The sequence below is a fragment of the Rhineura floridana genome, chromosome 22 (assembly GCF_030035675.1).
Source record: "Rhineura floridana isolate rRhiFlo1 chromosome 22, rRhiFlo1.hap2, whole genome shotgun sequence".
Taxonomy (NCBI): domain Eukaryota; kingdom Metazoa; phylum Chordata; class Lepidosauria; order Squamata; family Rhineuridae; genus Rhineura; species Rhineura floridana.
In genome coordinates, this window is record NC_084501.1 from 6,888,255 (window position 1) to 6,908,769 (window position 20,515).

General features: G+C 51.2%; 1 protein-coding gene across 1 annotated transcript in view; it reads right to left on the reverse strand.

Annotated features, from left to right (window-relative positions):
• ACTN3 (actinin alpha 3) overlaps positions 1-20,515 on the reverse strand; it is a 54,751-nt gene that overhangs the window by 2,410 nt on the left and 31,826 nt on the right. Inside the window, exons 5-19 of the mRNA XM_061605792.1 lie at positions 19,942-20,029; positions 17,009-17,087; positions 16,073-16,154; positions 15,682-15,767; positions 12,971-13,063; positions 10,618-10,848; positions 10,148-10,295; positions 9,321-9,471; positions 8,371-8,479; positions 8,101-8,241; positions 6,804-6,986; positions 4,282-4,416; positions 2,802-2,981; positions 2,527-2,673; positions 1,136-1,201 (exon numbers count right to left, since the gene is read on the reverse strand). Coding sequence (XP_061461776.1) covers positions 1,136-1,201; positions 2,527-2,673; positions 2,802-2,981; positions 4,282-4,416; positions 6,804-6,986; positions 8,101-8,241; positions 8,371-8,479; positions 9,321-9,471; positions 10,148-10,295; positions 10,618-10,848; positions 12,971-13,063; positions 15,682-15,767; positions 16,073-16,154; positions 17,009-17,087; positions 19,942-20,029 — 1,919 coding nt within the window. The remainder of the gene's footprint in view (positions 1-1,135; positions 1,202-2,526; positions 2,674-2,801; positions 2,982-4,281; positions 4,417-6,803; positions 6,987-8,100; positions 8,242-8,370; positions 8,480-9,320; positions 9,472-10,147; positions 10,296-10,617; positions 10,849-12,970; positions 13,064-15,681; positions 15,768-16,072; positions 16,155-17,008; positions 17,088-19,941; positions 20,030-20,515) is intronic.

Here is a 20,515-nt window from a genome sequence, read left to right on the forward strand (position 1 = left end):
GATTTTGTTTCAGTCCCCGTTTTAAAGCAAAACAACCTGTATGGATCCAAAATGGTTCTTGGCTCAAAAATATACCAAAATGCATATTTCAGTATAAATAAGTATTTCGGGATAAATTGCATGCAAACAACAATCTTGGGGGGGGGGGAAGGAACACAGATTTTTGAGCAACAGATGTATGGATAAAGATGTGCAAAACCAACATGGAGTGGAGACAGACAGATCCTTCCATCACTTTTGCAATAATGTAGACCGGGGTAGTCCAATGCCAAACTGGACCAAGGCTCCTGGCAGACAAAAGGCCCCTTTCAGTCCTTGCCAGCCTCTCTTCACAGCTCTTTGCCTACGAGGGATCTGTCAGGCTGCCCTCAGAAACCCCCGTTGGCATCTACCAAAGCCCTCCCAATTTGTTACTTTAACTATTGATATATATTTTTTGCTTTTTCTTTGGTTATTTTTTTATGGAGGTGGTGGCCTGGTTTTTATTGTTATTTTGAGAGGCGTGGGTAGATGTTTTGCATGTTAGAGGGTGTTTTGGGCATCACCAGTTTTTCATTCTGTGAAATGGGTATTTTGCATTACCAACCACCATTTCACAGATTTCCAAATGTGTCCCAGGCCCAAGTAGGAGTGGGTGGGGCACTTGGCGCTTTCAGCTGTGAGAATCTTGGGAAATGGGAGGGGGTTACAAGAACAAACCGGGACCAACAGGGCAGAGACTAGAGGCAGGAGGCGATCAGCCAATTGAGTTTCTAATTGCTGATGTAGGAGGTGATACCTTCAGCAATCACACAGTTGCAGGCCAATTCTGGTCTATGCTTGGCTCAGAACCAAAGGACACCTGATGCCCATCTTGTCCCCCAGTGCTTTGGACAGGTGATTTTCTTTGGGACTGCAGCCAGGGAGGAAAGGGTTAAGCAAGCCCTCGGCATCCACAACGGTCCAGAGCCTGATTGCTTCCACCTCCCACAATTGCTATTTGCTGGTGTTTGGGTTTTAAAAAGAAGTTATGGGTGACATTAAACCGTGAGGAATTTGGTCCTCCAATACATAGATGGTGGAAGGTAGAGTGGCAGTTTCTTGAGAGTGAGAGGAAAGCTATCCCTCTCAGCTCCAGTAGGGGGCAGCCTCCTACCAGGTCATATCCCATGGAGATCAGGCAGGCACGGAAGTCGTCTGGATCCATCATGCCATTTCTCTTCTGCAAAGAGCCAAAAGAGGAAAGCAGCTGTTGAGTGGGAAGGAACCACCCCAGCCCCACACGCCAGAAGAGAGGTGCTCCGTACGCTGGTGGCACAGGCTGCCCACAGTACTGTGGGGGTGCCTCATAGAAATGACACAGGATGCTGCCTTGTACTGAGTCAGCCTGTCCACCCTGACTGGGGGGTCACTCCCAGCCCCACCTGCGCATGCCACTGGGGGCTGAACCTGGGACCTTCTGCACGCAAAGCAGATGTTCTGCCGCTGAGCTACGGCCCTCCCTTCCTCCACTCACCATGCTCAGCAAAGCCTGCCTTTCGGATGGCTTGTTCGGAGCTGGCCTGAAAGAGGGATGCAAATGGTGGCTGGGAGAGAGCAGAGCCGTGTGTGGCAAGTGGGCAGACTGGGAGTCCCCCTGCCTTGCAGAGCATCACCAGGCCACCTGCCTGCCATCCATCCAAGCCTTTCCGCCGGCTATGCTGGAGTCTTAGCCCAGCCTCCCTCTTTGGTCCTGACGCTAACATCTGCCTGGGGTGGCCATTGTGGCAAGCGAGCGCCTGCCTGGGACAGGGTGGGAAACCTCAGGCCCAGGGGCCGGATGCAGCCCTCTAGACCTCTCTGTCTGGCCCTCAGGACTCTGCCCAGGCCACGCCTCCCTCCCTCTGGGCCACCCCCTTCACTGGCCTGCTCCTTGCCCTGGCCTGTGCTAATGCTTCTTGCCTGCATGGATCTCTGACTTTTATCGGGCTGGAACATAGCCTGCCTGGCGAGGATTGTGCCTGCTCCACTGCCCTATTTTGGTTCGCCTCTGGCCCCGCCCACTGCTAGCAAGCAGCCCTCAGGAAGGTCACCTCCAAAGGAATGTGGCCGTCACGCTCGAAAAGCTTCCCCGCTCCTGGGCTAGGATAAGGGACCCGAATCCTGGCCACATCCTCTGCTCAGCAATAGATTGGCCTATCTGGCGAAAAACTGATGAACGAAGCAGGGATCAGGTGCAAGGACTGCATGTGCTGAAGGAGGGGGTGGGATTTTTCATAGAATAGAGTTGGAAGGGGCCTATAAGGCCATCGAGTCCAACCCCCTGCTCGATGCAGGAATCCAAGTCAAAGCATTCCCAACAGATGGCTGTCCAGCTGCCTCTTGAAGGCCTCCAGTGTCGGAGAACCCACTACCTCTCTAGGTAATTGGCTCCATTTGGCAGTAGACTGACTGTTGCAGTGGAAGCGGCTGGGTTAAACTCAAACTGGGAGAAGTGAGCGACTGAGATGTGGAAGCGGCGGTGTGTGTACAAGGGACCCGGGCTGGGCTACACAAGGGCCATCTTACCCGGTCGAAATGGTTGAAGGAGGCCCGGAACTCATTCATCTGTTCCTGGCTGATTCCCTTTGCGTCGCGGGTCAGGATCTGGTTCTCCACTTCGTTGATTGTGCGGGCGATGGTGGTCAGCAGCTGCTCCCAGCCCACCCGGATGTGCTGCAATCAAAGCGAGTGCGGGTTGCAGAATGAGATCACGCCCGCCCGCACACACACACCCCCTTTGCTTCCTGGAATTACTTTTGACAGTGTCCTTCTCCCACCCTGACACGCGCACAAGCACCCACCTCCATGGTGTAGCTGGTGTGCTTGTTGTCAAAGACGAGGGCCTCTTGGATGAGCTGGTGGTCGCCCTCCAGCTTGTCGATGTTCATCTTGTAGTTGATGATGTTCTGCTCATTCTGCTTCAGGTGGTTCATCTGGTCCTCAAGGGAGCCGCTGATGTCCACAGAGATATGGCCGATCTCCTGCCAAGGGAGGGGAGAAAGGAGCCCGGGGGGGGGCAGTCTTAATATCCTGGCACCTGGCTGTGATCCCATGGGATGCCCTTCCCCTACACCAAGGGTGGGGGACCCTGTAGGTGTTGGATGCCAATTCCCATCAGCCTCAGAGAGCACAGCCAACAGTCCGGAGTGGTGGGAATTGCTGTCCAACAGCATCTGGATGGTCACAGGTGATGGGATGTCACTTGTAAAGACAGATTCATCATAAATTGGCCTGAAGGAACTGCCCCGTTTGGAGCAATAACCTATTGCCTAGAGGGCCATTTCACCAAGAGCCTTTTCAAAGCTGCCTGCTGGATCAGCCCAGAGCTTGGAAAGTGTGTTTTTAAAAGGAACTAGTTCTAGTTCAAGTTCTATACGTCCAAAAAGGAACTAATTCCAGTTCACGTTTGTCCCTTTACAAAACAAACTATTTTGGTTCACATTTAGTTCACTGTTCAATTCAAGTTCATCCAAATGATCCTCAGCAATTCTTATTCCAGCATCAGAACATTACAAAGCTGCTGTAAGAAGCTGAAGTATAAAATATACTTAAGAAGACTAAGGCCCCATCTCACTCTACGTTGAAGCAGTATTGTACCACTTTAGCGCAGGTGGGACTTAAGAAAATATCAAAACACACACACAAAGAGTGGAATATGAATTGTTTATTTTGCCCAACAATTATGAGCTTTAAACTTAAAGGCCCAAAAAATCTAAAGAACAAAAAAAATGGGAATGAACTTGAAGATGAACTAGAAATCATTCAGAGGTCTACCCCAAAATGAACTGAATTCACATTCAGTTGTAGTCCAGAGATGTTTGAATTCAGAGAACTCTGTTAAACCGAACTAGTTTGTTCCAGACACTGGATCAGCCACATGGATGGTGCGGAGAGAGTTGCAAGGTGGGAGAATCCAGAGATACCAGTAAGATTCTGCTTCTTGGAAACTGCCTAAGAAAAGCAGCCCAATCATTCTGGAGTCTCAAGCCTACCCAGTGGCGGCTGGGGGCTCTCTGTCAGTGGGGCAGTGGAATCTGCTCCGGGTTTCAGTCTGAACTTTCATGGGGCTGTCCAAGGTGCTTAAGGCAGATCGCATGGGAAGCTGCCTTATACTGCACTAAAGTCTTGGTCCATCCCACTCAGTATTGTCTACGCTGACTGGGGGTTGCAAAGCTGGGACCTCCATGCAAAAGCAGATGCTCCATCACTGAGAGCTATGCCCCTTGAGGGCAATGCTGCCAGCACTTTGCATCTGGTGGGCGGGTCAGGAGAGGGCCTTACCTCCATCTTTGTCTGGATCCAGGGACCAATGATGTTTGCCTGGGCGGCAAACTGGCGTCTCAGGCGCTCATTAGCTTGCTGACGCGCCAGCTCTTCTTGCAGGGTTTGATCACGGTGTGGGACCAGCTGCTTCACCTAGAGGGGCACAAGAGAACTAGGGTTTAGGCATCCTACTGGTGGGCGACGGGGGCTGGCATGGAGGAGGGCACAGTCCTGGGAGGACAGGAGGAGCTCGGTCCCCTCACTTAGCTCCTTTCCTGGCTGGGATCAAAGAGGGACTTTGGAACATAGGAACCAATCTCTTACCAAGTCAGACCACCGGTCGATCGAGCTCATTGACTGGCAGCAGCTCCCCAGGGCTTCAGCCAGGAGACATCAGGGATTGAATGTGGGCCTTCCTGCATTCCAAGCCAATGCTCTACTCCTTAGTAATGGCCCATCCCCCCATGACCCCTCCCTCTAAATGGCCAAAGTAATCAAGGCAGCCTTTTCTCAAGAGGATCCGAGGAACCTATTTACACCTTCAGATGCTGCTCAACTCACCAGCTCTTTTAGAGCAGGGATGGAAACGTGTGACACACAGGTAAGGTTGCTAGACTCCAACTCCCATCATCTCTGCCCGTTGGCCATGCTGCCCAGGGGACTGATAGGAGTTGGGGTTCCACAACATCTGGAAGCCCACAGGTTCCCTGTCTCTGGTTTAGAGGCTCAAGGCATGAATCAGCCGCTCCTGGCAGGGAGAGCTCTTGACTTGCCACTTCCTGCCATCAGGGACGAAGGACCACGTCTTCGTTCAGTCCCTTTGTGGGTCAAGGCCTTTTGGCATAGCCACCCTCGTTGTTGGAAACGCAGTTCCTCTCGAAATCAGACAGACAGCTACAATACTCCATCCCCTGCCAAAAATGTTTTTGTTTTGCCAAGCACTTTTTGAGAATTAATTTCATTCAGCGTTGGGCATTTGTTCTGCGTTCTATGGTATTTTAATGACTTTGTTGTAAACGGACATTATATTTTCTTTCATGAGTTTGCAGCTTATAAACATTCTTCTAAACAACCAAACAACAGCGCCGGATCTTTTAATGCAATTTCCAGCACTGGCTTCCCAGAATGGAACTTTGAGCTGTTTAAAATGTTTTCAGCGGTTTAAATCCATCCCCCCCCCGATTTACATTGCTGTTTGTTTCTTTCTCTGTATAATGTTGATATGTTTTTAGAGACCCAGTGTGGTGTAGTAGTTAAGATGTTGGACTATGACCTGGGAGCCAAAGGTTCGAATCCCCACACAGCTATGAAGCTCCCTGGGTGATCTTGGGCCAGTCGCTGCCTCTCAGCCTCAGAGGAAGGCAATGGGAACCCCCCTCTGAATACCCCTTACCATGAAAACCCTATTCGTAGGGTCGCCATAAGTCAGAAACGACTTGAAGGCAGGCCACCTCCATTTCATGTTTTTATAGTTTTTAAATATTTTATAATGCTGGTCTTTGACCGTAATAAATGATTGATTGATTGAACAAACAAGAGCAGGGGGTGAATGCCTGGGAGTAGACTTTACCTTCCTCGCTAGAGAACAGGTGCCTGCTATGAGCACCTAAGAAGAGCTCTCCTGGATCAGGCCAGTAGCCCATCCTAGTCCAGCATGCTGTTCTCACAGCGGCCAACCGGATGACTACACCAACCCTTGCGAGCAGGACCTGAGTGCAGTAGCAACTCTCCCACTGTTGTTCCTCAGCATCTGGTATTCAGAGTTAGGGATGGGGGAGGGATTCAGTTAAGTTTGTACATAATTTGCACTTTGCAAAACAATACATGAACCAAAACAGATACCCTTTGAAGTCTGCACATCTCCAAATGTTGCAGTGCTGTTCCGACCAAGTGATGTGTGCAAAAATATGCATTCTAGGGCAGGGGTTCCCAAACTGTGGCCCGTGGACCACCAGTGGCCGCAAGCTTCACCCAAGTGGTCCGTGGCATATCTGTGGATTTGTGGTTGAAGGTGGGAAACGACACGTCTATCACGTTGTATATTCATATTGATTTTTAATTTTGTTTTCATTGCTTCCTTTTTGGGTGCATTGCATTTTATTATCTTACAATTCTGTCGGATTACAATTGTTCTGACAGGCAGAAAAACCATTAAGTGGTCTGCCAAGACCCTCAGCAGTTTTCAAGTGGTCCACGGGGGGAGAGAAGTTTGGAACCCACTGCCCTAGGGTGAAGTGTGTGTATAAATGCATAAATTAGTGAAAATAACAACCAAAAATGCATTCTATTTGGGAAAATTGCCTTGCAAAAATGTCTATGTAAGGCTTAGCTAGGTTCCCATCAGGTTGCCTGCCTTGTCCTTTCAGAGGGGAGCACAAGCATGTGGGGGAAGACTGTGCCCCTAGGAGGGTGGGAGGAGCCTAGCTCCTTGTGGGTGACCCAAATCTGCATCAGCCTTTGCCCGGACGCTCCCCAGAGATCCTCATGCAGCTCCTGCAGACCCACACCGCTGTGCAGGTTTTTCAAAGAGCGGCTCTCACCTTGTCCCACTTGTGGGCGATGTCATGGTGTGAGAGGTTGGTGTAGGGGTTCACGCCCGACAGCTTGATGCCGTAGGTCTGCGCAATCTTCTGGATCTCGTTCTGAATGCCCAGGATGGCCATGCGCTCCTTGTCTGCCTCAGGCAGCGTGGCTTTGAACTGCTCGTGGGCTGTGATCAGGCTCTACCGGGTGGGGAAAGCAGTTAAAGTTAGCTGCCGCCTGGGTGGGCAGGGAAGGTTGAGAAAAATGAGATCTCTGCCTCCTGGTATTCTCCAGACCCTTTTGTTTGTGTTTGATTCTCCCTTTGCCTAAATCTATCTTGGGGGGGTTTAAATGTTTAAGCTTTTAATTTCTAGGATTTTGATTATGTCTATATGGAATGTACTCGTGTTTGGTTGTAAGTCGCAAAGAATGGCAGATTAATCTCTGCCAAATGGGCATCTAACAAATCTCATAAATAAATAAATATCGCTAATCCATTCACATTCTCCCCACAAGATTCACAGTATTATAAACCTGTATCATGTTTCCCCTTCGTCTTAGCTAAAAACCTTTATATGCACTCTTGGGTGTAACGCGGTATTACAGTAATAGAGTATGATACCACCTGCTGGCGGTAGATGGGGCCAGAGCCAGGAATGAGTGGGTCCTCAGCCAAAATCAGGCTCAAAGCCCTCTTCCTCTCTCAACCCTTAGCCCCCCCCCATTTCCCCCCACTCTTTGCCGTCCGTGTGAAATGACTCTGAGGGCTGCAGATTCCCTGCTCTTGCACTGATTCCCTTCTTGGTCTCTGAGCTATGGATAAGCATCATATAAAAGGTGATGGATAATTCTACCAGTCCAGAATGCATTAGGCCAGGGGCTGCCAACATTTTTAGGTCTGTGGGCACATTCGGATTTTTGAACAGGTGTCATAGGTGCCTTCTTTCCCCCTTCCCCCTGGATCAGCCCTTCTTCTGGACACAAAAGAGAAAGTGTACACACTCTGCTTTTCCATGGGATCAGATCCGGCAAACTGAGCACATAGAGCCAAAAGAGGAAGTGGGAAAGAGTGTCACTCTTCCTACTTCCTGCTTCAGCTCTATGTACTTTTCAAGAGAGAGAGAAAAGTAACCGCCTTCACCACTTCATGACCAGGAGGATGGAGGGGGCAGGAGGCTCAGAGGCTTCATGGGCACCAGAGGAAGACCTCAAGGATGCCACTGTGCCCACGTGAGCCACGTTGGCAACCTCTGCACTAGGCACTGCTGGTTCCCCTGGTAGAGAGTGAAGAGCAGAAGAGCCCAGCCAGCTCACCTGGATCTCTTCGATGCTGTGCACAATGAACATGTCCTGAAGGTCCTCAATGGCTCCATCCATCCAGTTGTTGAAGGGAGCAGCTCTCTTGGCAAACTCAAGGTACAGCTGGTCAATGGTCTCCAGCAACTTCTCCACACGCTGGGGTGGTGGTGGTGAAGAGAGAAAGCAGGGTGAGGATCACAGCAGGAGGTTTGTGAGGCGGCTTTCTCTACCCACCGGCTCCCATGCCCAAGAAGGGATCAACACCCCCAGGGTCACTTTCCTCACCTCCAGAGCATCTCTTCTCTTCTGAGTGAGTGTCCCCAGGGTGTCCCACTGGTCACAGATGGCCTGGCAGCGGGAATTCACAGAGGCTGCATCATGGTAGTCCAACTCACTGCAGAGATGGGTCACAAGGATTAGGGATAGATAAGCAGGACTATGGACCTCAGGATTGTCCCCCACTTCCCACTACCCAGGGATGGGGAACCTTAGGCCCTGAGCCAATCTTGGCCTGCAAGGAGGTTTAAGCTGGCCCGCAAGGTTTAAGCTGGCCCCAAACCACGTCTGCCTCCCCTTCGGGGCAGGGTCCAGTTCTGCTTGGTGATGCTTCACCAGCACATTCCCTGCACCATGCCTGTGTTCTCCCTCCGCTGTCGGAGGCAGTATGCCCCTGAATCCCACTTGCTGGGAATCAAGAGAGTTGCTGCCACACTTGGGTCCTGCTTGTGGGCTTCCCCTAATTGGCCACTGTGAGAACAGGATGCTGGACTAGATGGGCCACTAGCCTGATCCAGCAGCCAGGCTCTTCTGATATTCTTAGTTCAGACTGGGATATTTCCTCTCTTCTGACATTCTTTGCATTCCGACAGACATGCACTAAAGACTGCTCTACCAATCCCATACGAGAACGGTGCCATTAATAATCCCCAGTTTCAGGAAGTCAGAGGTTTGTGGGGGACAGAAATGCCCTCAAGGGTTGAACTACCTAGGGAGGTGGTGGGCTCTCCAACACTGGAGGCCCTCAAGGCAGCTGGACAGCCACTTGTCGGGGATGTTTTAATTTGGATTCCTGCATTGAGCAGGGGGTTGGACTTGATGGCCTTACAGGCCCCTTCCAACTCTACAATTCTGTGATTCTAACTGGGGAGCAGCCGGGCCTTTCAGCCAGCGCCCAAGTTTCATCTGAAGCTGAAAAGGGGTTGTGCTCCCTCTCTCTCTCTCTCCTTGGCACCCACTTGAGCTCCTGTGCGATGGCTGCAATCTGCTCCACACGGTCCTGGTGAGCGGCCAAGTCGCTCTCAAAGGCCTCGTGTTTGCGCATTAGCGCCCGGACCTCATAAAGGGTCGATGACTCGTACTCCTTCTGTAGGAGCATTTCTTCCTTTCCTGTGAGGAAGGAAGCAGAGGGGGAACTAAGAAGCTGAGCAGGGGGGGATGGGGCGGCCATGAGCACAGCAAGACAATGATATGGAGAATGCAGGGGAGGGGGAGGGGCAACCTCCACCTCTGGGTCTGCCCGTGGCCTCTCCTTCTCACCCCAGTCCTGCCATGCATGCAGCAATTACGCTGACCAAGACCAAAAAGGTTCTATTCGCTCTTCAGAAGGGGTAGATTCATCCTACCACCTCCAATCAAGTGTGTGGCAATTGGATTTGGGGGGGGAACTGTCATCGGGAGTCTTAGTTGTAACCCACGCAGAGTAAACCTATTGCAGACAATGGGCCTTAGTTAGTCATGTTTATTCATTTCAACGGGTTTACTCTGAATAGGATTAACAGGGGGATACAACCCTATTTTTCTAAGCTGAATTGCTTAGGGAAAGGGAGGATGGGGAAGTAGAGAAAGGGAGACAGAGAAGGGGTGGCAGAGAGAGAGGAGGGATGAGAAAGGAAATAGGTGACCCACTGCTAGCTTTGGCTCCACCCACTGCTGACTCTGGCCCCGCCCACCCTTGGCATGCAGCTTCAAAGAGTTTCCCCCTAAGGGCCTGCGTCCCTTGATATAAAAAAAGTTCCCCATTCCTGGCATAGAGGGAGGGGCTCAGTTGGGGGAGGGGGGTTACCTCTGGTCCAGTTCTCGTGCATGGTTGCTTTCTGCTTGAACTTCTCAGCCAGGTGGTCCAGGCGCTCCAGGCGCCGGATCTCGGTCAGCAGCCATTCTTCATAGCCTTTCTCCACCTGTTCTAGCCCCTTCCAGGCGTTGGCGATATCCTGCAGGCACACACACGGCACACCCTCAGCCCGGGCTCCCCGCAAACTGGCCGCGCCCCTGACTACGGGGGGCCTCCGGCAGGCAGAAACCAGGAAAAGGGCTCCTGCCCAGCACTTCAGTACACAACCTGCAGTTGTGCAAGCAACCTCTAAAAAAGGTCCCGGTCAGCCATACAAAGCGGAGCCGATCCTGGGGCCTGTGGAGCTGCTTATGCCCACTCTGCCCGCGCTTCCCTATTCCCACTCTGCCCGCGCTTCCCTATTCCCACTCTGCCCGCGCTTCCCTATTCCCACTCTGCCCACGCTTCCCCCGGTGACTTACGGAGACCATCTTGCCCTCGGAGGGCATGAAGGCCGGCCGGTTGCTGAGGCGCAGCTTTGTCTGCAGGGTGTTGAAGTTGATCTCTAGCTGGCATTTCTCCTGGATGCGGGGAGGCTTGTGCACACGCCTATAGTCCCGGAAGTCCTCCAGCTTGCGCTGCATGGCACTCATGCTCTTCTCTGGCACCCGGTTCTCCAGCCAGGGGATGGTGCGGCGAATCCATTCCAGGAGCTGCCCAGAAAGCAATAGAAGGTGGCTTAAGCTGCATTCAGACGTGGGATTTATTGCGTTATTTTTTTCCTGGATACAATGGTTAGTACTTCTGTCCTGATCTCTAATGTTGCTTTCACAGTGCAGAACCTGCTATGTTATGGAACTGTGGGTTTTTTCTCCTCAAAAAATCAGTATACCGCCATGCCGTGCTAAATTTCATGCACACCAGTGGGTGTGGTGCGACCCGACAACAGTGGACGTGATTGGTCACGTTGCCATCCCCCCGTTATGAACATGTGAGCTTCTGTCCGCACCCCAAACTGGTAACGATCCCAAGAAAACGGCGGGGAAAACAAAACACCACACTCCCACAGTTTTCCGGGTTAACAGGGCTGCAACCGGATTTTCTTCTGGAAGGAATTAAGGTGGAAATGAGCATCAAACTTCCACTGGATTCCCCCAGATTTTCAGAAGTGGCTTTTACATCTTGTGAACGATCACATGAAACTCAAAAGTTAACAGGTAAGGAAACGGCAGGAAAATGGCATAAAGTGCTGTCTGAATGCAGCCTCGGTTAGCCTATCCGGGCTGTGGAACCAGGGCCCCTCGTCCCCAAAACCAGCATTTCCAAACTTTTGAGACCCAGGTGACCCATCTTTAGACCAAACAAGCATTTGGCGAGCCATATCTTTTTTAAAAAAAAACAAATATGTGGGTGGTTGGTGAGAGCCACCTTCGGTCACACTGCTGCACAGCAGTGCATGGGGTAGGATCCTGGATCCTGATGGCAGGGCGGGTCCTTCTCTCCCCCATGCCTCTGTAGGCCAAGTTTGACAGGTGAGTGGTGATGCCACAGCAATGCTAGGTGATCCATTTTTGCAAAGCGCCATGTGCAGCACTTTGCAAGCCCTGACAATCGGCTATAAGTCAGCACTGGTTTTGCACAGGGCTTTACAGACTCCTTTTCGGCCTATCTGCATCTTTACCTGCCCCACGCCGTACATGACATCAGGTGTAGGGCAGATGGGCGTGGCTTGGCCAAAACAGCATCGTGGGCCAAATAGGGCGGCCTGGTGGGACTAACTAGGCTTGCAGGTCGGAAGTTCCCCACCAATGCAGAAATGGGTTGTGACAAACTAGCTGGAGACGAATGCCAGGTGCGATGGCCAAGACAGAGATGAAAGGGCGGTGGAAAGGAGTTTCTGCCTGCTTCCAGCAACTTCAGCACGGGCATCAGAGTCTGGCTTGGTCTCTGGGGAGTGGGCCACCTCACTGCAAAGCTGTTCAAGCCCTACAGAGCGCAACCACCCATTGTCAGGGTTCAGCTCTGCCTGGACTGGAAACCTGGGATCTCCTTGGAGGAGGAGAAGCAGGATCCCCCAGCAGATCTCTGCACCACTGGTGACCCTGAAGAGCTATCAGATCCAGACACACAAGCTCCGGCGTTGGAGATGTCCACACCAGTTGCCTGGGCTCCTCATCCCTACCAGACCAGAGGAGCCAGGCAGGACCTTCAGGGCTGCAGGCAGAGACAGCTGCTCTGTGAAGCTACTCAGGAGGAAGGGGACAGCGTGTGGAAGCACTTGCAAGATCAGCTCCTACATAAGCTCTGTCTGAGCTTTTTCGTGCTGAAACGGAAGAGAGAATCTGTCTACTCTCTAGTTCTCATACTCCCATAAATCCATTCTTTAGGCCAGGATGCTAACTATGTTCATATGATTGATGTGGGATATTTCCCTGTAACAATCACACTGATCCATTAGCACCCTCATCTCAGATTAGAATTTTGCATGGTATGAGATCCATGATCTTTGCAATGCAATCTGCTGTCTCCTGGCACAGTGGTGCAAGTGGTCAATTACACGGTGGGCTACAGGTACTTCCATGGGAAAAAAATCACGAGAATCCATATTGTGGGCCTCTGATGTTGCAGCATTCTGGTGCCACAGAATGGTGGATCTCTGGTTTTGGTTTTTGTAATACACACTAGGATTAAATGCTGCATCAGATCCTGCACTCCATTCCTGTTCTCCCATTAACTGGACCCAGGAGTTCTGCTCCTGAGCTCAGTGCTCTATTTGCTGGTAGGAAGCAATCAGCCTAGAGATCAAAAAGAGCGTTGCTTGTAGTTTCAAGATACCTCACTGGCCAGCTTCTCATACTCCTGCATCAGCTTTTCATTCTCCTGATTGACGGCAAGCACCTTGCAGATTCTGTTGGCAGCTGTCTCAGCCTGGCAGCAAGCAGAGAGAAAAACAATTGCTGGTTAGATTATCATTATCATTATTATTATTATTACCCATCCTTCACTCTGAGGACCCAGGGTGGGTTACAACAATCTAAAAGTTTAAAACACATCCTTAAAACAATTTAAAACTTACAGTCACAACAACTTATCATAAGAGAGCAGTCAGGGGAGGCATAAGGAGACAATCTAGTTCCCTTATATGGGCACCTTAATTCATACCAGTCATAAGAACATAAGAATATCTAGTCCAGCATCCTGTTCTCACAGTGGCCAACCAGGTGCCTGGGGGAAGCCCGCAAGCAGGACCCGAGTGCAAGAACACTCTCCCCTCCTGGGGCTTCCAGTAACTGGTTTTCAGAAGCATGCTGCCTCTGACTAGGGTGGCAGAGCACAGCCATCACGGCTAGTAGCCATTGATAGCCCTGTCCTCCATGAATTTGTCTAATCTTCTTTTAAAGCCATCCAAGCTGGTGGCCATTACTGCATCTTGTGGGAGCAAATTCCATAGTTTAACTATGCGCTGAGTAAAGAAGTACTTCCTTTTGTCTGTCCTGAATCTTCCAACATTCAGCTTCTTTGAATGTCCCCGAGTTCTAGTATTATGAGAGAGGGAGAAGAACTTTTCTCTATCCACTTTCTCAATGCCATGCATAATTTTATACACTTCTATCATGTCTCCTCTGACCCGCCTTTTCTCTAAACTAAAAAGCCCCAAATGCTGCAACCTTTCCTCATAAGGGAGTCGCTGCATCCCCTTGATCATTCTGGTTGCCCTCTTCTGAACCTTTTCCAACTCTATAATATCCTTTTTGAGATGAGGCGACCAGAACTGTACACAGTATTCCAAATGCGGCTGCACCATAGATTTATACAACGGCATTATGATATCGGCTGTCAGTAGAGGCTGGTCCATTAGGACAAATTGGGCACTGCCCCACTATCCTCTGTGCACCCTCAGCCAATCACCGCCTGCCTGCCTTCTTACTTTCAACCAGTTCAGAGGGGTACCACCGGCTGTCATGTTCCTCCTCAAGTCTCCATGTTGCCCCTTGTAGATCTCAGCTGGGAGGAGGATGGGGACAAAACTAGAATTGGTTAGCTCTGCCTATCATTGGCTCAGATTCCATCAATCATTGGCTCAGGCTCCACCTACTGTTGGGCCTCCCCGCCTTCCGCCCCACCAGTCCCCAATGAGCACCAGCCACCGCTGATACCAGTCCCTAAAAAGGTTAGCCCAAATGGTTCTTCAGACAAAAGACATCAAGCCAGGGCACTTTAAAAGCCCCTATTATGCAACTTCAAACTCTGGAACAAATTATGTGCATTTATCAAACCTGCATTCCTAGGGCTCCATATCTACACTTCACACTGAGCACACAACTGGGCCAAACGAGCTTATGGGGGAAGGGGTGGGGGCAGAATGTTGCAACAACAAGAAATCCCAGGGGAAAAATTGAGGAAAATGAAGTACATGTATTAAAATATATCAAGTGGGCATATGTTCCTGTGCCCTAACCAAGGCAAAGCACTTGCAACTGAAACAACCAATTCCTCCTCCCTCCAGTTCCTTCCCTTCCACTGAAGGTGGCAGATTTCAGAGTGCAAACTTGTTACCCTTCTCTTGTACCCTGTCGAGTGCCATACACATTGATGGCACTATTTTCATCATCGCCGTAGCTGTCAAAACTGGGACACAACTGTTAAAGAGAAGATGGGTTCCGAGTCAAAACTGTCTGTATTTTTTAAACTGTTCACGATTGTGGATTTTATTATACTCTTATTTTAAAAGGCACAGTCTGCGTGCAGGTATATTGTGGTTTTTCTCTCTGCTTCGGTTAGAAGACAGAACATAGCCTTGTACCATTGGTCCATCTAGCTCAGTATTGCCTACACTGACTGGCAGTTGCTCTCCAGACTTTCAGGCAGGAGAGTGCCATCCCAGCCATATGTGGAGATGTTGGGGATTGAACCTGGGACCTTTGGCATGCAAAGCTGATGATGTACCAGAGCTATGGCCTTTCCCCAAGGGCCATAGCTGTGTTGACAAACCTGTATTGTGTCTGATGTTTATGGTCTGTAGACCAAATCAGCCAAACTGATACTGCGACTACCGCCATATCCATCATCATCATCATCATCATCGGCTCCAGAGGGCAGGACTAGAACCAAATGGATGAAAATTCTGGCGAAGTAGATTTTGGACAGACATTAGGAGAATTTTCCTAACAGGAAGAGCTACTCAACAGTGGCAAAAGCTGCCTTTGCTGGAGGCATTTAAATAGAGTCTGGATGGCCGCCACTTAGAGACACTGTAATTGCACCCTGAACCACAGATCCTGCTTTTAAGCAGGGGGGAGTGGAACAGATAATCCCCAAGCTCCCTTCCAAGTCTGTTGCCGCCCTGGGCTCCTGCTGGGAGGAAGGGCGGGATATAAATCAAATAACAGATAAATAAAATAAACTCTATGATTAAGTAGCTGTGGGCCACCTGGTGAGAAAAGCAACCAAAGAAGAAGAAACTGGTCTTGCACACAGTTCTCAGATACATAAAGATGCAGAAATATAAACTCAGAAGAAAAGCTGGTTTCTAACATTCTTTATACCTGCTCTGCACCAGCAAAGGCATGATAGAAACAGGAGACGTACGTCATGATGGCTTTCTCGTCCGGTTTGGGGGTGTTGACAATATCTGCAGGGAGAGATCAGGAGCTGAAGCGGAAGGCGGGCAAGGACAGCTTGATAGAGCGGGCGCTCCGGAGTGAGGCGGCCCAGCAAATGCATCGCAAGGGTGACCGGCCGGAGCCAGAGAAGTCTTTGGTACAGCAGGTGGATTCGGGGGGGTCTTGCCCTTTTCCAATGGACAATTTGGGAGGTTGATTCGCCTCCCCCACCAAAGAAACCAGAGGCTTCTCCCGCTCCAGACCTGCCTCATCATCCTCATCCCTGAATCTCAGTCTCTCTCACAGACACACCCGTGTGTGCCTGGCTCCTCACCTTCTGCATCCAGCATCTTGGGGATATCCAGGTACTTCTCGGCCACCTCAAAGGCCGTGTTGAGGTTCCCAATGGGGTCATCCTGCAGACAAATGAGACGCAGTTGCTCTAAGTGAGTCCCTACACTGTAGGAGGGAGGGGCTGGCAAGGTTACAGGTGGGGATCAGTCAGAAGGTGGGCAGCTCCTGACCCAGAGGCCGTGTTTTGCTGCTCATTGCCAACCTGGGCTCCTGCTGGAGGAAGGGTGGCATATAAATCAAATAATAAATAAATAAAATGAAGCTGCCTTATGTGAGGTCAGCCTCTTTGGTCATCAAGGCCAGACATGATCTACTTTAACCGGCAGCAGCTCTCCAAGGTCTCGGGCAGAAAAGAGTCTTTCCCATTACTTTCTGGCTGCTGGACACCCAAAGTGACAAGTGGGGACAGGGCCGGCACCAGGCATGGCTGGGCCCTTGGGCACCAGACTGCCCCAGGCCCGTGTGACCATGCTCGCCAACATCCCTTCCCAACGCAGGAAGAATGGGCTTAAATAAACCTACCCGCCCCACCTACTCCTATGTCACTGTGCGCACTTGCCTACTATCACCCAAGATGGTGGCGGCAGCATCAACCCCTTAGGAACACCCCCACTGCCATCTTTGATGATGGCAAGCATGTGCATGCAGCATGCTAGAAGAGGAAGTGGGGTGGGTGGGCCTGTTTAAGCCTGGGAGGGTGGAGCTTCCCCTCCATGATTAGCAGCAACAACCTGATGCTGGCACAGATCGTGGAGCAGGAGCTCCACCCTCCAAACCTAAGGAGAGGCCCGTCAGGGGCCCTTCTGGGCCGTAGGGACCCTCGGCCATTCCCCAACCTGGCTGCCCGCTGGCGCCAGGCCTGAGTGAAGAGCTTGAAGGGAATGGCCGCAGCCAGGACGCGAGAGGAAGGGAGCACCTTTCTGAGCTTGGCGTAGTCAATGAGGTCAGGGCGGTGCCGGTGGATCAGGGCGCAGAGGGCCAGGCCATCCTTCCAGCTGGTAGGCAGGACATGAACATGGGGAGAAAAGAGAGAAAAGGTGAAAGAGTGAGCTCTGGGTCTCTTCAGCTGGGCCCAGGTAGCGCCCGTCAGCCTCAGTCCAGCACCCTAGTCAGAGAAACGGCAGCTGCCCTGTCCGGGTATGGAAAGACAGAACATGCACAAGGAAAAAGGAAGCGACAGAAGCAGACATTGCAGATGGGACAAATCTAATCCATCGCCCATGCCAGAAGTGAGGAAGCTCAGGCCCAGGGGCTGCATGTGGCCCTCCAGACCTCTAAGTGGCCCTGGGAACTCTCCCCAGGCCACACCCCTCACCGGCCCTCCTTGACAACATTTGCCAGGGCGGAATGTGCCCCTGAACTCTGATCAGGCCTCTGGCTTGCCTGGTTGGAGGACAGAGAGGAGAGGATGAGGGTTCGTAGAAACTAGCCCATTGCACAAAGGTCCAATTTAAACCCAGTGCTCCACCCACTGTTGCCTCTGGCCCTGCCCAGCACTGGCATGTGGCCCTCAGGCCGCAGAGGGAGTTGTTCCAGCCAGAGCTGGCTTCCTTCTTCCTGCAGGAACTCTGGCCCTGTTGCCAGCTGAGCGGAGGATCCTGGTGTCTCCTTGCCAGAAACTAGCCTAGGAGGAGCTGTGCCCCTTTCCGCATCTAGGGCTGGTTCACCAGTGTAGTGCAGTGGTTAGAGCAGGGGTGGGCCACCTGCAGGCTGCAGCCCCAGGACTACATGTGGCCCTCAGCCTAATGCCATGCAGCCCTCTGCAAGCTACGAGTTCAGATCCCTGGTGAGGACGATCTGCCCAGCCCCAGGGAAGAGAGTGACAGTGCGAAAAGAGAGGGGGATTGGGTGATGGAGAGGTAGAGAAGGGGGTCACATAAAGAGAGAGGTTTCTGCACTGGCCAGCACGCCACACACTTGCTCAGGCAGATACACAGTTGTATGCAAACACAGGGCCACGCTGTGAGGTGCGAGGGGGTATGGCCTATGGAGAGATGCCAGGGCCACATGGAGAGGCCTGGAGGGCCACATTCACTTAGGCATCATTTAGCTATTGGCCTAAGTTGAAGGTGTACAAATCTTGGTGTACAAATGGAAATGGACTGCCTTCAAGTCGATCCCGACTTATGGCGACCCTATGAATAGGGATTTCATGGTAAGTGGCATTGAGGGGGTTCCCCATTGCCTCCCTCTGAGGCTAGTCCTCCCCAGCTGGCTACAGCCTGCTCAGCTTGCCACAACTGCACAAGCCAGCCCTTTCCTTGTCCACAACTGCTAGCTGGGGGACAACTGGGCTCCTTGAGACTACACAGCTTGCCCACGGCTGCACAGGTGGCAGGGCACGTCACCCCTGAGCCACTCACTGTGGGGATGATCTTTAGCTGGCCCTTGACCCCCAGGAGACACGAGTGGGCAGTTGACTCCCAGACTCTGGACTCCCAGACAGGCTCTCCTCCCCACTGTGCAAATTGATAGGGTGTACAAATACCCTATCAATTACTGTGTTCAGCAGTCGAGGGCCTCCTGCAGATACCATCTTATCAGGTGGTCCATTCTGTACAATACAGGAATCAGGCCTTGAGTGTGGCGGAACTGACCCTTTGGAACTCCCTGCCATATCATATTAGACAGGCGCCATCTCTGTTGTCGTTTTGGCACCTGCTAAAGGCACTCTTCTTTCGAGAAGACTTTTAAGTGGAGATCTTTATTCCAGTCTGCATCTGTACTGGAACCACAGTACTTTTAAACTATACATACATACATACAGAACTGTTTTCAAATGTTTGAATTGTTTTTAAAAATAGGGAACTGGTTTTGTTTTTACACTTTGTCTTGTTTTATGCTTTATGCAATGGTTTCATTTGGGTTGCTACTCAGAGTAGACCTGCTGAAATTAATGAACCTAAGTTAGTCATGTCTATTAGCTTCAACAGGTCAACTCTGGGTAGGACTAGCATTGAATACCACCCTTTCGTTTCAATGCGTCTACTCTGCGTAGAACTTAGCTGGATACAACCTTTTGTTTCATTATTTATTTATGTATTACGTTTATATTCCACCTTTCCCCAAAGAGCTCAGGGTGGCATACACAGTCCTCCCCCTCTCCATTTCATCCTCACAGCAACCCTGTGAGGTGGGTCAGGCTGAGAGGCAGTGACTAGCCCAAGGTCACCCAGCAGGCTTCATGGCTGAGTGGGGATTTGCTCTCTGCTCTCACAGGTCCCAGCCTGACACTGCTACACCACACTGGCCCTCTGTACGTCTTATTGTTGTAACCTGGGCCTGGGAGATCATGGGTAAGGGCGGATAAGAAATCTAAACTAATTAAATCAAATCGTTTTGTTTGTTTCAGCTGCTCAGATATCTTGGGCCAGCCCTGTTACGGCCCCTAACCCTGGTTTGCATTTGTGCATTTGTAAGCATGTGGCGGACAATTCATAGAACCATAGAGTTGGAAGGGGCCTCTAAGGCCATCCAGTCCAACCCCCTGCTCAATGCAGGGATCCAAATCAAAGCATTCCTGAGAGGTGGCTGTCCAGCTGCCTCTTGAAGGCCTCCAGTGTTGGAGAGCCCACCACCTCCCTCGGTAATTGGTTCCATTGTCATACCACTCTCACAGTTAAGAGTTTTTTTCCTGATGTTCAGTCCAAATCTGGCTTCCAGTAACTTGAGCCCATTATTTTAGATGTTCACACTCAGGAGGAGTGGCTGTTTCTACATACCTAGGTTGGTTATTCAATGATGTGCCAAGACCAATGGTCCTTAGCAAACAATTCATGCGGCTGGCCTCAAATCACATGCACACACCCCAATCCCTGGGCAGTGCTAGGACCACGGCTTACACTCTACCTAATATGGAAGTTCTGCACGTTGACATTCCGGTAGGGAGCAGTCTTCCTCTGGCACCAGAGCAGCAGCCCCTCCTTAGCTGAGGTTTCTGGGAAGGAGGAAAGGAACAAGAGCAGCCTCAGGCAACAGACGCTCTATGCTGGCCAAGATCCAGGATAACCCTCCGCCCCCACATACACACACAGAAGCTACTTTAAGTACATGGGAAGCATCTCTATACCGAGTCTGACTACTGGTCCATCTGGCTCAGTGGTGGCTCCATGTCAGTGGGGCGGTGGAATCCGTTCTGGGTTTTAGCCTGAGGGGGCCCACTGCCGACCTCTGGCCTGGCTGCCGATCTGCCTGGCTGTCCCTCCCTGTTCAATGCCTTTTCTGAGCAGACGCAAAAGCGAGAGGAGGAGCAATAGCTGAAGACTCCACTTTATCTGCCCTCTCACTCTGGGCAGTGATGCACATTGTGAACGGAAAGGGGAGGAGTCAAGGGAATGGGCAGTGATGACAATGGCAAGAAGGAGGGGGACCCACTGCAGGCATCTTATCTAAGGGACTTTGAACCGGTCCTGTTCTGCATGCA